Source organism: Eulemur rufifrons, chromosome 8 (genome assembly GCF_041146395.1).
Source record: "Eulemur rufifrons isolate Redbay chromosome 8, OSU_ERuf_1, whole genome shotgun sequence".
Lineage (NCBI taxonomy): Eukaryota > Metazoa > Chordata > Mammalia > Primates > Lemuridae > Eulemur > Eulemur rufifrons.
In genome coordinates, this window is record NC_090990.1 from 124159369 (window position 1) to 124174621 (window position 15253).

A 15253-nucleotide genomic window follows, 5' to 3' on the forward strand; every position below is an offset into this window, starting at 1 on the left:
CACATCTGGCACACAGGTGGTGGGCAGCATGTGCCTTTTCTCCTTGAACTGCTCTGGGGTTAGTGAAGGTACCAAGGGGCACGGTGGTACGGTGAGGTTGACCTGGTTTGGGCCCAAGGGGGGAGGGCGGACGGAGAGAGGGAGGGAAACAGGACCGGCCGGCTCTTTCTTGTCCGCAATCTCCAATGAGCATGGCCATTCCAGACCACTCCCGCCACGTCCTCCAGCCACCCCTGGGTCAACATGGTGGGCTTTCTTTGTCAAGCTCACCCCAGCCCTCCCTTCTCCAACTTGGGGGAAATTTTTGGACTGGGGGGATGAAATTAAGAAGGGAAGAAAAAGAGGAGGAGATTAACAGGGTGGAAGTCAGACGAGCGCAGATGCTACCACCTGCTGCGGCAGATTCTCAAGTGCCTGTTGACTGCCTGGAAGCGTTTGCCTTGAGTCTGTCTAACAGTTCATTCCAGGGGACGGGGAGGAGAGGGAGGGCTTGGGGACAAAGGGCCTTTGACCAGCTCCTGGAAAAGCACTGATTAGTTTGCTCAGGTCGGCAAACAGTGACTGGGGACTTGGGGCCCAAGGATGAAGCGGGTGGATTTTCTGCCGAGCACACAGCGTCTAGCATGGGGGGACGGAGCAAAGACAAATATTCAAGGGACTGGGATATGCAGAGGTTCAGGCACAGAGAGAATAAACCATCCTGGGCAGCCAGAGGAAGGGACAGGGCAGGGGAAGGGTTGCCGGCACTGGGAGTCCTGGTTTGTGGGCTCTAGCGTACCCAATTTCTCCCCTCTCCCTGAAGCTGAGAGGCAGAGGGGAGGCATATCAGGGAAGATATTTCTGAGCTGGTCCTGATGGCCAAGGGCAGGGAGGATCTGGGTGGTGCTAAGGGTGTGCGCAGAAACGGAGACAGCATTTGCACTTCCAATCTGCAGAACGGCCTCTCCTGGGAGGCTGTTCCCTTGGGGATCCCTGGGAGGTGGCGTCAGCCTCTGCCTTCAGCCTGGGCCTCCTCCACTCGGAGTTTTGAACGGCTCCCTCGTCCTCGTGCCGGTCTGGCTGTGATGCCTCTGTGGGAGCTCCTCCGAGGCTTCCTCTTCTCTCCACCCCCCAAAACTCTTCCCTCCTTCTAGGAAGCTTCCAAGATAAATGCCCAGTGCACATGTATTAATTTAGAGTCATAAACTAGTACACTTTTAGAGTTGGGAGGTCATTAAATATTATAATGACATATATACTGTAGCTTTATGTCATTCTATTTTGTATTCATGGGACATTGCTTTGGACCATTCTTATTATTAATAAATATATTCCGTTTCCTAAAGGTAATCCCTAAGGGTAGCTATTAGTTTATCTGTTCGTTTGTTAGTTTGCTGTCTCTTCCACAGCGTGCGAGCTCCGTGAGGCCAGGGGGGTGTTGTGTGTCCTCCTGGGCCTGCAGCAATGCCTGACTCACAACACACACGCAACACACGCTTGTCTGTGTACGTGGATGCTGTCGGGGCGGTGGTTTCTTTCCCCTTCCCCCTGGTAAGACACAGACAGTGTGGTGCATTGCGGGGTGCACGGGGGACGCTTCCGAATAAAGAAAGAAGGAATGAAAAGAATATATAATTGAATGAATGTGTGATTGAGCTTTTGAGACGGAATTGGCCACCCGTAGGCCATCATGGTAGTCGGCCTGTCTATAGGAAAACGCTTTTCAGCTGCTCACATTTTCTCAGCTGCCGTCAAGGTGGAGCTCATTGGCAGGGCACGCTGGCCTTGGCTCCCTGGGCCTCCGCGCCAGCGCACGCCTGTCCTGGCGAAGCAGGGAGTGGGTGTGCAGCTCCTCTGTCCCCTCCGGCCATCCTACCTCTCCTTGCCGCTCTCTCCCTTATACCGTCTGACTGTCCCACATCCACTGACTCCGCTGGTACGTGGGGACAAACAGAGAGAGTGTTTGTGACATTGTCCACCCCCCAGTTGTGCTACTACTTTAAAAAAGAAAACAACTCTTTATTTTGGAAATAGTAAAATGTGTGCTACAGTGAATGAATCCCAGAGACATTTTTAGGGTATACGATCTCTGTGCTTATGCCAAAGCTTTGACAAATGCAATTATGGTATTATCAAGCAATTTTAAAAAAGGAAAAAAGAAACAGAGATCTGCTTTAAATTTGGGGTCTTTCGTAGGCTACCCGGAGCTGTTATTTAACTGGAGCGACAAGGAAGAGAAGAGACAGCTTCACCTACTTGTGCCAGCTGCCATGCTAGGCTCCTTACACGTGTTATTTCAGGAAGAGGGAGAACAAATGAGATCCATGAGTCAAATCAAATCAACTTACACTGAGAACCCGCCATGCACAAGAGGTTGGGGTGTACATAAAGATTCCATAGTCCTTTTTCTTGAAATACTAGCTGTTGACAAGATAAGTTATAAACTTGGAAAAAGTTAGATCATAAGGCAAGATTAAGATAACACTGTGAGCCAGCGATAGGAAGCAATGACTGTAGGACTTTGGGAGCTAGAAGAGATGGCCTGGCCTAACTTCTTTGACAACAGCCAGAGAAAAGGAGGCGCAAAGGGGAGAAACAGGCAGCTGGAGGTTTTTCACAGCTGTCTGCGGAGCTGGCAGCAGAACCCGGGCCTCCAGATCCACTACTGTTTGTATCAAAGTCCTGAGACACCTCCAGATAACCGCTGAATGACCAGCACAGACAGTTTGGGGTACAGGCTTTCCAGGGAGGGGCAGTGGCTTCAGGCTGAGGGAGGGCAGATCAGGGCAGGATTCCGGGAGAAGGTGGGAGCTGAAGGGTGGTTTGGATTCAGCAGATTAAACAGAGTAGGACGGGCTTCCCAGGAGGGCGGAATGGTGTAAAAGGCCCAGAGGTCAGAGATGAGCAACGCTGTATACAAGAGCCTCGGCGTTATCATCACCTGCCAGCTCCAATCGCGGGAGCCCGGGCGCTGTCCCCTTCGCTGTCCCGTCTCCCTGCTGTGGCTTCTGCCCCCTCCTCTCTGCCGTCCCTGCCGCTGCACCAGTGCTAACCCCGAGCATTTCTCTGCTGCTCCCTCATCTCTCTACCCCCATTTCCACACCACCTTTCCTGCTGCCAAGAGTTCCTTTTCCAAAGCGTGGCTCTTACCGTGTTAAAAAATCATTCACTGACTTCCAATGCTTGCCAGATAATGTCCAGCCCCTTGGTGTGTGATGGGGTCATGGCTTAGCTCACCTGCCACCCCTCCTGAGGCACCTGCCTCCAACCTGGTGGGGCACACCCAGAACCTCAGGTTCACAGCCTCAGGCCTGGGCACAGGCTGTTCCCTGGGCTGGGATGCCCCTCCTCCCCCGCTTCATGCCTGCCAGCCTGCCCTGCTTCCTGGCTATCGTTTGCTCAAGATTTGTAAAACACATAATAAAATGCAAATCCCCCTCCTCACTCCCTGCCAGTTAGTTGTTTCCTGCTCCGTACTCCTGTAGCCCTCTGCTTTAATTATTTGGCTATCGTCTGTCTCTTCCGTTAGGCTGAACTCATTTCTGGAAGGGATTTTCTTTTATTCACCTCCACATCACTAGCACTTACTGCGTTTGGCTTCGCATATGAAATAGACGCTCTCTAAGTGTTTTGTTGAAAATAAATGAAATAAGGCTTAAGTACTGAGAGATGGGCCGAATACGTTGAATATCAGGCTGGGAAGCTGGGATGCAGTTTATCGTTTAAAAATTAGATGACACGTCTAGGAGCTGAGCACATCTGGGGAGCTTGTTAAACATCTGCACTCTGGGGCATACCCTTTACATGCTGCTGGGCGTGGGCCTGGACATTTTTGTTATTGTTGTTGTTGATTTAAATAACAAGCTCCCTCAGGGATTCTGGGACAGCCTGGCACCAGTCTGGAGACCAACCCCTGGGGACACCGTGTCATGGACCACACTAACTGCTCCCTGGGCATCAGCTCAGACATCCTTCCTCCAGCGTCTTTAGCCCTTCTTTTCTTAAGCCTTTGAAAGAATGACTCAACTGAATGCTCTAGTTCAGCCTCCTCAGGGAAATAAATAACCTGGATTTGAAGTATGTTCGGTTCTGAGCATCCTCATCCCAGTTCTTGAAGTCCCTTTTGCCGTGGACTTCAGGGGAGACCGAGGCCCAAGCCGGACCGTACTCACTCCCTTTCTCCCCTGCTGCCAGGCTGTTTGCTGTCAAATGTGGGGGCTGCTTCGAAGCCATCGCGCCCAACGAGTTCGTGATGCGGGCCCAGAAGAGCGTGTACCACCTGAGCTGCTTCTGCTGCTGTGTCTGCGAGCGGCAACTTCAGAAGGGCGACGAGTTTGTCCTGAAGGAGGGGCAGCTGCTCTGCAAAGGGGACTACGAGAAGGAGCGGGAGCTGCTCAGCCTGGTGAGCCCGGCAGCCTCAGACTCGGGTGAGTGCCCGGTGGGGGGCAGGGCTGCAGTGGGGTGGGGTGGCCGTCCCGTTGCTCCTGCCTAGAGGGCCAGCCCCTAGGGCAGCCTAGCTCCATGGCAAGGCCGTTCTGTGTACTACAGGAACTTTCTTTATAAACTCAGAGAAATCTCTTATCAGTCAGCTACTGCCACGACAACGGTGTGTAACAGATTACCCCCAAACTCCATGGTGTACAGCTGTTCAGAACGCCAGACTCCATGAGGGGCAGTATGTGTCTTATTTACCACGGCACCCCCAGGGCTTAGCACAGGCCTGGGGCACTGAGGGTGCTCCGTAAACTCTTTGCTAAAGAATGAATAAACCCACGAGACGAAGGCATCATGGCTTGGTGCCACAGTACAGAAGCTCTGGAGATGGACAGGTGGGTGCTTTATCCAGGCTGTACCACGTATATCTGTGCGACTTTGGGCAAGATTCTGAACCTCTCTAAGCCTCCATTTCTACAACTGCAAAATAGCGATAATCATGCCTACATAATAGGGAAATAAAAAAGATAATGCACATAAAAGCCTGGTGTTCAATAAACACGGGTGCTTAACAGCTGCTAGCTGGTGTTAGCATCTTCACAGCATTGCGTTTTGCTTCCTTTACCTCCCAGTTAGTTGGTCCTTCTTGTCTGACCCTGCTTGCAGCCTTAAGACAGGTGACACTAGGACAATTCCAATGCCTACTGGGCTTGTTGGTTTTAAGCTTTCCTGGATTTGTCTTAATTTGAGAGAAATTTCTCCTTGTCAGGAACACTGGGGTTGACATGTGGAATGTCTCTTTCAGGGGTAGTTGGGCCTGTTCTAATGGGCTCCAGTTGGTGTCACAAGGTCAGCTCACCCTGTCATTTCCCCCCAGGTGTCTTGCTGTGCCCTCCCCCCTCAGGTCTCCTCCCCAGAATATTGCAAAATTTCCAAATTCCCAAAGGGCTTAGGTGCTATAGTACATCAGTAGATCAGCATGACCACAGAAGGACGTGCACACCCAGGGGCACATGCCATTCTTTGTCACATGGACACACATGCTGTGGTGTAGCTTTTCCTGGTACACAATTGTGTGGGGAGCTTGATCATGAAGTTATCCAGTTGGCCTCTGTGTTAAAAGTTTACAGGTATTTCTTGACTGCAAAGTCAACACGAGGCATTAGTGTGTTGTCCCCATCCCCCTGCCCCTGCACAAAAGGGCAATAAGAGAAATCTGGATCTGAGCAGCGTGGACAGATTGATACAATTACAATGTTCAGAGTGAAGGAACCACAACAGGTTCACTTTTCTGGCCACATTTTCAGCAATATGTTCAGTTCTAGGAATTTCTCTTTGAGGCTGATAGAGACAAATTGGAGCTTTCCAGTTCATTCATGTATTCAGTAGGCGTATCTTGAGTGCTCACTTCACACCAGGCACAGTCTCACCATATGCATGGTAAGAACGGTGGGGTACAGGGAGGTCTCAAAAGCAGGTCCAATGAAGCAATGGTCTAGGCTAGAAAAGTAAAGGCTAAATAAGGACATAATCGTCGCCTTCAAATGGTTGGATCAGACCGATTTTTTCCCTAAGTTTCGAAAGCAGAATTAAAATTCATTTATTTAATTATTCAACACAATCATTGAGTGCTTTCACTGTAGATAGAAAGGTGTACAGGGAAACACTTTTCAGCTCAGCACAGAGAATGCTGGGATGTCATTATAATTATTAGGTCTAACAAAGAGTAAGACTATTCAAGAGATATTACCCCCATCTGTTGAAAGGAATATTGGTGGTGGGGGAGGGGACAATGGTTCTAGAAGATCTCTGTTATCCCCCTCGACTCTAAAAATCAATAATTATTTTTGTGGTTCTAAATGAAATGATCTTCAAGTGTCAACTGGAATCAAATATCTCATGTGGATCACCGATTTTGTCAATTATATGAATGTTGTCTCTATTGCATTGTAAAATGTTTTATGTATCAAAGCTTCCTTCACTAACGAGAAGACAAACTTCCAGAGAACAGGGTTGCAGCTTTTAATTCCTTTGTTCCCTTCACAAAGCTTAGCATGAGGCCAGGAGGAGAGTAAGTGATCAATAAGTACCTAATGAGTTGAATTAAATCTTCAAGGAGTGAAGCCCACCTCCTATTAGAGGTTTACAGAAAGCAAACGCTGTTAGTTTCTGTCCCAGCACAAATACAGTTTCCCCCCTGGTTTCTGTCTTGAGCAACATACGTATATATTGTAGATGTTTGATAAATATTTGTTGAATGAATGATTGACCTGTCATCTTTAATGTTTTTATCAATGATTCGGATGAAGACACACAAGGCAGGTTTATTCACTTTGCAGATGACACAAACCTGGCAGGGACTGCCGGTGCGGCAGCTGATACTCTCAAGGTTCAAAACGATTTTGACGAGCTAACAGATCAGCACAACATTGGCGAGATGAAATCTAACCATCAGGCTCCAAAATTCAATTGTAATTCTATGAAATGGGGCCTGTTTTGGTGGAGTTCCATGGGGGGTTGCCGTTGACAAAGCCAATAAGGGCTAAGAAGACACATGTTGCATTAATAGAACTATAGTGTCCCTAACATGTAATTATAGTTCTGTTATTTATTTATTGTTTTGCATTAGAGCACATTTAGAATATTTGGGCTAATTTTAAATGATGCATTTTTAGGAGGTCATTGAGTACCTAGAGAGTCTTGAGAAGAGTGATCAGCTTGTTAATGATAAACAACTAAAGAAACTCAGGATATTTAGCTTTGTAAAAATAAGGCTAAGGAATATATGAGAGTCACACCCAAGGTTACAGACCCACGTCCTAGGGCAGAAATGACAGATTTTGGTTCCATAGAGGGTAGCACTGTGTCCAACAAGGGCGCAGACTGAACTACCCTTGTGGGAAGTGAACTTGCTTGTCCCTTCAAATGCTAATCACAGTTGGTAGAAGACTGCGCCGGTGACCTCCAGGGCTGCTTAAATCTAGGATTCTAGAATCTATGGTTTCATGATGCTGACCGAGCTGACTCATGCAAAAGCACGTGACATGTTCACAACCACCTGGGACACCAAACTCAGGAGATCTTCGGCTGTTGGAGGCTCTTTTCTGATGTGGCTCAACTTCTTTGTCCTGATCCCTGCTTTGCTAGTGGCCCTGAGGCAGCCTCCCAAGCAGATGGATGGGATTTGCAGCCAGAGTCAGACAGTTTTCTTGGGGCCCACTGGGCAACCCGGATGCCCACGGTCTCCGGGAGAGACCCCGCAACATTCACACCCGCGCTGTCTCCTTCCCCAGAGAATCGGGTGCTTGCGATGGGCAGGCACGTCGGAGCTCCTCCGGTCCAGACTCCCAGCAGATGCCCACGCAGCTTCCGCTCGAGATGTTCCATTGTGGGGAGGGAAAGAGATATGGCGGTGGGGCAGAATGCCAAAGTGCTTTTCCTGCTCTCTGCTCTCCACTCAGCAAGCACTGCTGACACTAGAGGTGTGTGGGTTTTCCCCCACACTCCAAGCAGTTCCCCAGTGGGCACCAGCTGGGTGTCCTCTAATTCTATTCAATTCTGACACTATCTCCCTGGAGATAACGTCAGATCCACAGGTGAAGGACTCAGTCCTACAGGACTGCCCCAGCCCCTCTTCAGATGTAAGGAGTAGGTTGGCACCTGTACTTCTGACCTACTGGCTATAAATTGAGGTTCCTGAAACCCTCTCAATTAATTTGCTGGAGCAACTCACAGAACTCAGGGAACCACTTTACTTACATTTACGCATCTATTACAAAGCATACTTTAATGAATAGAAATGAACAGCCAGGTGAAGAGATGCATGGGGCAAGGTATGTGGGGAGGGGCGTGGAGCTTCCATGCCCTCTCTGGGTGCTCTCGCCCTTTAGGAACCTCCATGAGTTCAGCTATCTGGGAGCTCCCTGAACCCTGCTCTTCTGGGTTTTCATGGAGGCTTCATTGCATAGGCATGATTGATTACATCATTGGCCACTGGTCATCAACTTAACCTTCAGCTCCTCTCTCCTCCTTGGAGATTTGGGGGGTGGGGCTGAAAGTCCCAGCCCTCTAATCATGCCTTGGTCTTTCTGGTGACCGGCCCCCTGAAAAGTGGCCCAGCTACCAATCATCTCATTAGCATACAAAAGACATTCTTACTACTGTGGATTTTCCAAGGGTTTTAGGAGCTTTTTGCCAGGAAACCAAATGAAGACCACATATATATTTCACAATATCACAGGAGCTCGTGACCTGAATCCTGAGTGTAAATTGTCAGAATTGCTGTGTCAAGCTCCAACGGCTGTCTCCATGTGTAACCTCAGACCTTGGTCGTAGCCCTACTTGCAGGAACTCAAAGAAGAAGCCAGTCTCCTCTACACGTGGCAGCCCTTCAAGTTGGGGACAGAAATCCTTCCTAAGATCTAAGAGACTTTCTAAGTCTTCTTTTTTACCTTTCTAGTTCTTTCCCATTCTTCAAACTAACCCTTGTAAGAGACTTTCTGCTCTATCTGTGAAAATACTACAGTCTCTTTAAGAGGTACCGTCAAGCAGGGGATACAGTTTTCCATATGTGGTCTGAACTAGCAGTGTCGCTATTACTGTTTGTCCCAGATATTTATTCTATTCATGCAGTCCATGATTTCATTAGCTTTTTTGACCTGGATGAGGAAGTCACTTATGGTTTCTGGCTGGTCCATGTTGCATTGTTGCATTTCTTAATTATCTACCCTTCTTATCGTCACATTGTTCTTTTAAAATCAGAGGTACCTGAGAGTGTCTGGTGCAGCAGTCTTAAAAAACTTTTTAAAATAAAATGTTTTTTAAATTTTGAAATAAAATTTTAGATTTACAGAACAGTTGCAAAATAGTACACAAGTTCCTATATACCTACATCCAGCTCTCCCTAATGCTAACATTTTATATAACCGTGGTACATTTATCAAAACTAAGAAATTAACATTGGCATAGCACTATTACTATAGACTTTATTCATTTTCATGAGATTTCCCACTAATGTCTTTGTCCATTCCAGGATCTAATCCAGTATATCATGCTGCATTTATAAAGTTTTATGTTATTTTTATGTTAAAAATTGCCTTCCTTTTTTCTTCATTTTTGGGATCACTGAAGAATGTTTAGTCAGAATTTCATTTTCTGTTCCTCTCCCCAACAATATCTTTTGCATTTTATTTCCTTTTAGCATCTCTCACCATGGGATCGAGCTGTGTTTTTTGCTTGTTTATTGGGATTTGTTTGTTTATCATTAAAAACTTTTTCTTCCCAAAAACCAGTTTGTATTTTAGATTATGCCTGCTTTAGTACCTGGCTACGTTTAAAAATTTAAAAAAAGAAAAAGAAAAAAATAGATTATGCCTAGGATTTATTTCTTGGCTAAGGCAGAGCTCCTTTAGGTGCAAGGCTTTTGTAGAGGGATTTTCCCAGAGGAAGTCTGGGTTGCGAAGTCCCCATCATGAAGGCCTCTTTCTGCAAAGAATGTTTTATTATTTGGATCAAGGCAGTAATGCCTTGGCCTCTGTTTATGGGGTGGTCTGAGCTGCACTGTGGGGCTTAGGCTGCTTCTTTCCTTGTGTTCTGCACTCACCTGGCCTAGCATGGTGTTTGGCATACAATAGGCGCTTAGTAAATGTTTGCTTATTGTGTGAATAAAGTAACTTTGTCCTGTTCATATTAGCCTCTGAGGTCCTTGGCAAAGAAGCACCAACCTCCAGTATGACTTTTCCTCTCACTGGAGCCAAAAAGAAGATTCTTCAAACATACTGGAGTCTGTGAATCCTCCTTTCTTTGTCCTTCTGATTTTCTTTGGGATATGGGATGTTGCTGCTTTGGAAGATCCAGATGCCTCTCTTGCCGCTCTCAGTGTTTAATATATACGTCTCTTTCTCCTCTCCCGAGTCACACTCATCATCACTGGCATTTAGACACTAGTCTTAGTTTCCTTCCACAACCTTGGAACTGATTTTTTTTTTTTTTTGATTCATTATGGAAGTACTCCTTTCAACCTATCTTGGAACTCTTCTTGTTCTCCAATAAATTAGACTAGAGAGGCAGTGGTTAGCTCATGAATTCTGGAAAATGCCTGACTGTACTTTGGGATTATCCTTGTCAGTTCATCGTCCTGAATATTACAACACAAGGTATAAAAAAAAGTCATCAGGAGTTACGAGGAAGTCGCATTCTCCATATTGTGGTGCTTGGGATCTAAAGTTAGACAGGTCTGAGTTTGATTCTGGCCCTACACTCACAAGCAGAGTGACCTTGGGTAAACCCCTTCCCCTCTCCAGGACTCTTTTTCCTAATCGGTAAAAAAGGGGTTATAATACCTTCTCTGTGGGTTTCTATAAGAATGAAAAGAGATAATATAAATCAAAGGTGTGAAACCTGGTTGGTTCCCAGTACATGACAGTTATCATTATTATCTCATCGTGCAGGGGATGGTCTACCCCTGGGTAGCTCATGGCTCATCAGCTTATTTCAGCAAAGATCCATCATTTCACAAACATCTCCTCTTCTGTCTTCGCTCTTTTGTTTTAGATGCCTCTGGATAGCTGACCTGCGGCATCTCGGGGTACAGAGAGAGGGCCTGTCATTTTGGGTGCCTAGAAGGCATGAACTGGAGATGAGCTGATTCACACCAGGGGCCTGTGTGTCTCAGATGTGTTTTCCAGTTTCTGACTAGTCTCGCTAGCATGGCATCCTGCACAGTCTATGCAGAAGACCAGGAGGAAATAGTCTTGTGGTTGTTTCTGGGACCTAGTAGGAATTTTAAGCAAGAATGGGAAGGATTTGCCCTTCCTTTATAGACCAGGAAACTGATGCCTATAATAAGATCATGACTTGAGCTGTTTTGAATGCCCAAGTACCTTCTCATTCCTGAACATAACATTTCCTGGCATATAGTTATCCTGGGCGTGGGGCTTTCTGTGCCTCTTGGTCTGAAGGTGGTGGTTTGTCTCCCATCTTCGAATGAGTTGCCTTTGGAGTGGATTAGACTCCTCTTCTGAGACACTAGTCTTTGAGAGCAGAAGGGACACTGGACCTGGCCGTCCCCCGTTAGTGAATGCACTGTACAGCTAAGGCCAAGGTCACGCTTTCTATTCCTGAATAGGCCTGCTGGCATTGCTCTGTTACATGCCATAAACCACCTTACCAACCTTTAATTCAACAAATATTTCTTACAGACACCTCCACGGTGTCGGGCTCTGTGGTAGACGCTGTGTTTTAGTTGCAGAAAAAGAAAGGCAAAGGAGTTGGTGAATACTCAGCAGTACAATTGAGAAAAACATCTGTAAGCCAACATCCTAATGTCAGGGGAATAGTAGGACAACTTTGCGATATAAAGGGCCTGAAAGATGAAAAAAGGACATAACTTGGAAATCAATCTTGCCATTCTTCCCTTTAAGAAGCAAAGAGGTGAGTCACTTAAAAAAAAAAAAAAAAAACACCTTGAGTAGGTATTAGAAGTACTCTGATAAACATTATATTTGTGTTTAAATACATTTATAAATGTATTTAAATCATATTTTATATTTCCCCCTAAAGCAGTGCTTTCAAAAGACTCTCCTCTAAGGCAGCACTTTTGAGAAAAGTTTAACTGCAGCTTGATAAAAAATACATTTTTTTATCATGACCTAGATACACATTTCTATGTGTGTGTATGAAATTAATTTCAACACTTAGAATAATTCACTGCTTTCCCTATGTGTTGATATTTTCTATTCTATTTATTTTTTTAAATTCTAGTCTTAGCCCACTGTATTAATTTCATAAGCTACTGATGGATCATGGCCTGAATTTTAAAGTACAGCTTCAAAGTACGATTACAAACCTAAGCCCAGGTTTTGGAATTGGCATAAAGAACTTAAACTTCAAGCCAATAACTAGGTCTTAATTGTACGTGCTGTGTCAGATGCTGAGAATAAGACAAAAGATATCATCTCTGGGCCCAAAGTCTCGGTGTAGTATCCTGCACACAGTTAAACATGTAGTAACTTATCTCTTTTTATTGCTGTTATTCTCATCAAGGAGACACAAAGAGCACACGTATTATTTGTATCGTGACTAGCACAAGGGCCTTCATGGATGTTTTCTGATTTATTAATCTGGCATCTCTGGATGGTTGGCAAGAGGCAGTTATGATTGCCTGAGTCTTTCGGGTTGTTTTCAAAATCAACAATTTTGTCTCTAACATGATATCACAGCCATAAAATTGGCTACCAGAATTATTTGTTGCCCTCAGTCTGAGGCCCAGCACTTCTTTTCTGTACTGAACCTCTGCCTTCTAGTGTATTTGTTTTGTCTTCATAATGTAGATGGAGAAATAAAGACACAGGATACTCGAGTCAGGGATAAGCCAGAATAAGAACTTAATTCTACCAATTACCAAGTCCGGACACTTGATACTGAAGCAGAGGCGCTCAGCCCCCACTGTGATTGTGAGTTTGGGAAAAGTTTATCTTTGGTGCTTAAAAAGTTACAAGCAATATACAGATTCAGAAAATACATTATCTCTTTTCCATTGACTGTAATTTAATTTTGGAAATGTGTTCACACAAACATTGTGATTAAAATTAATAATAAAAAACATAATTTAAAATGACTGCAGTTGCTTCTTAGCATATTTAATCTATCATAGTGTGCTGCCTGTATGCATTCATTTCTCCTGCACAACCTTTGTAAAAACTAAAATTGGCCAAATGGGCCGTTAATCATTGTGATTTTTGCATGCTGCTGCTGCTAATGATGTGAACAATTATTGAGCCACAAGACAATGCTATGATTATTCCCATTCTACAGCTGAGGAAGCTGAACATGGAAAAATTGGTAATTGGCTTAAGGTCCTACAGCTAGTAATTGAAAGGCCAGAATTCGAACCCTGTCTAGCTCCAGAACCTATATCATTTAAGCATTATGCTGTGTTGCCTGGTCGTTAAAATCTGCATGTATATGAAAATGGACCTTGCATTTTGTTCTCATGTTTCACTGACAGCTCTTCCTAGCTGGCTACGGCAGCGCTCCAGGTACTCAGGAGGACTTACTACCTGAGAGACCCCAACTGGAGAAACTTCTCATAAATAATTAAAGCAATGAAAACAAAGCGATTTGAACTGAGTTTACACTCCCTTTCAAAATCAGTCACAAGTTCACCTTCTGTTCTAACCTCCAGTTCCCCCTTAAACATTAATCACCATCACTATACTTCTCGTGGGTACCTCTTATAGGGCAGTGGGAGGCTTTGAAGGATCCAAAGACGACATGGTGTGTGAAGGAGGAAGTACTTTAAAAGTGCACATAAGGTACTATTACTGGTTTTTTGGTTTGGTCTGTTTTGTTGTTTTGCAATTACTCAACACACTTCTGGTTCTTCTGCTACTGTGGCTTATTTGATGGTAGCAGGAAAAATTGTTGACCTTTTTGTCCAGATGAGAGGTATCAGCTATGCAACCCATGGCCCTCATTAGTTAAATGAACAAAAGTATGACAATGTAATAAATTGGTAAACATCAGAACTTCTAACAGTCTTCTTCTACAAGCTGACCTGTGGTGTCTTACCATCTGCTATAATCCCACTCTCAAGAGAAATGAACTCAGGTTTGTTTCTCAAGTGGCAGCGATGACATTGTGCCTCTATCTATCCACCCTGACATTGGGTCCTCTTTGGGGCTTTGCAGTATGACTGGTGAATTTTAGGGGTGCAGAGCCAACCCATGACTTCAATCTTTCATTATCTGAGCTACTAATAAATGACCAGAGACTCACTCTGGTCATAAAAGTAGGGCAGGAAGTACAGGAAAGACACTGGTTTTCTTGCACTGACATTCCAGCCAAGCCCATTAACTTTTAGATTTCTAGCCAAGAGGTTCCAAGACGGATCTGAAAATGCTTTAGACAGTTTACTGAGCAAACAGAAGAATCACCTCCAATATTTCCCTGTAACCAAGGAAAAACCTCAAGGTCCGGTTTACTAAGGGTTGGTTGCAGACTAGGTTATAGCTTCTTGTAGGTACTTTGTTATTTGGTGCCATGAAAGTATATGAAAACTGGGTAATTTAGGAACCATTTGGATTCTTAGTGGTCCAAATCCAGGGTTGCACGCTGGGAAGGCATTCTTGGGTTTTTTTGGTGGTTCTGATCAGGGATTTGAGTATTGTGTGTGTGTTGGAGGGGCGGGCGTTGCACTAGGTGGGATCAGTGGTTCCCGATGGTATTCGAGGTGAAGGGTCCAAGTATTCCTTCTTAGGAATTGGTGAGGTGGGAAAGCAGTGACTGAGCCAACTTAGCATCTGTTCCATCCACAGGAATTTCCTGAGCATGTGCATCTCGCAGGGATTGAGTTTGGGGTGTGGAACACAGAGAAGTACATGAGGTTTGACTGGTGAGCAAATATTTTTGAGCACAGGCTATGTAACAGGCCAGTTGTAGGTGGGTGATAGTGGAGGGAGGCGGTCAAAAACCCAATAAATAAGCAAGATTATATGCTCAAATGAGGGTTACCCTTCAAAGTAGTCACAAGCCACCCTATCAGACTTATTCTACTTACATATTGTTAAAAATACTTTGGACTCCTGTGGAATGGCCCTTGGGGATTTAGTCGGTCTGGGGCACGGCCTGGGATTTGGGCTGAGAAAGCTGCTTAGGTGAGTTAATGTACAGCCCAGGTGAGAACCGTCGCCCCAGAAAGCGAAGCTCAGCGGGATGGCGTCTGGGCACCTCAATCGGCTGTTCTTTCAGTTGTAGAGCTTTGGTGCTGAACCGAGGAGATTCTGGAACTAAAACAGAAAGTGGTGTTTCCTTAGAGGGAGCAGATGCAGTTAGGGTTGTG

General features: G+C 45.4%; 1 protein-coding gene across 1 annotated transcript in view; it reads left to right on the forward strand.

Moving 5' to 3' along the window:
- Positions 1–15253, forward strand: part of LMX1A (LIM homeobox transcription factor 1 alpha) — a 148491-nt gene that overhangs the window by 101450 nt on the left and 31788 nt on the right. Inside the window, exon 3 of the mRNA XM_069479119.1 lies at positions 4174–4406. Coding sequence (XP_069335220.1) covers positions 4174–4406 — 233 coding nt within the window. The remainder of the gene's footprint in view (positions 1–4173; positions 4407–15253) is intronic.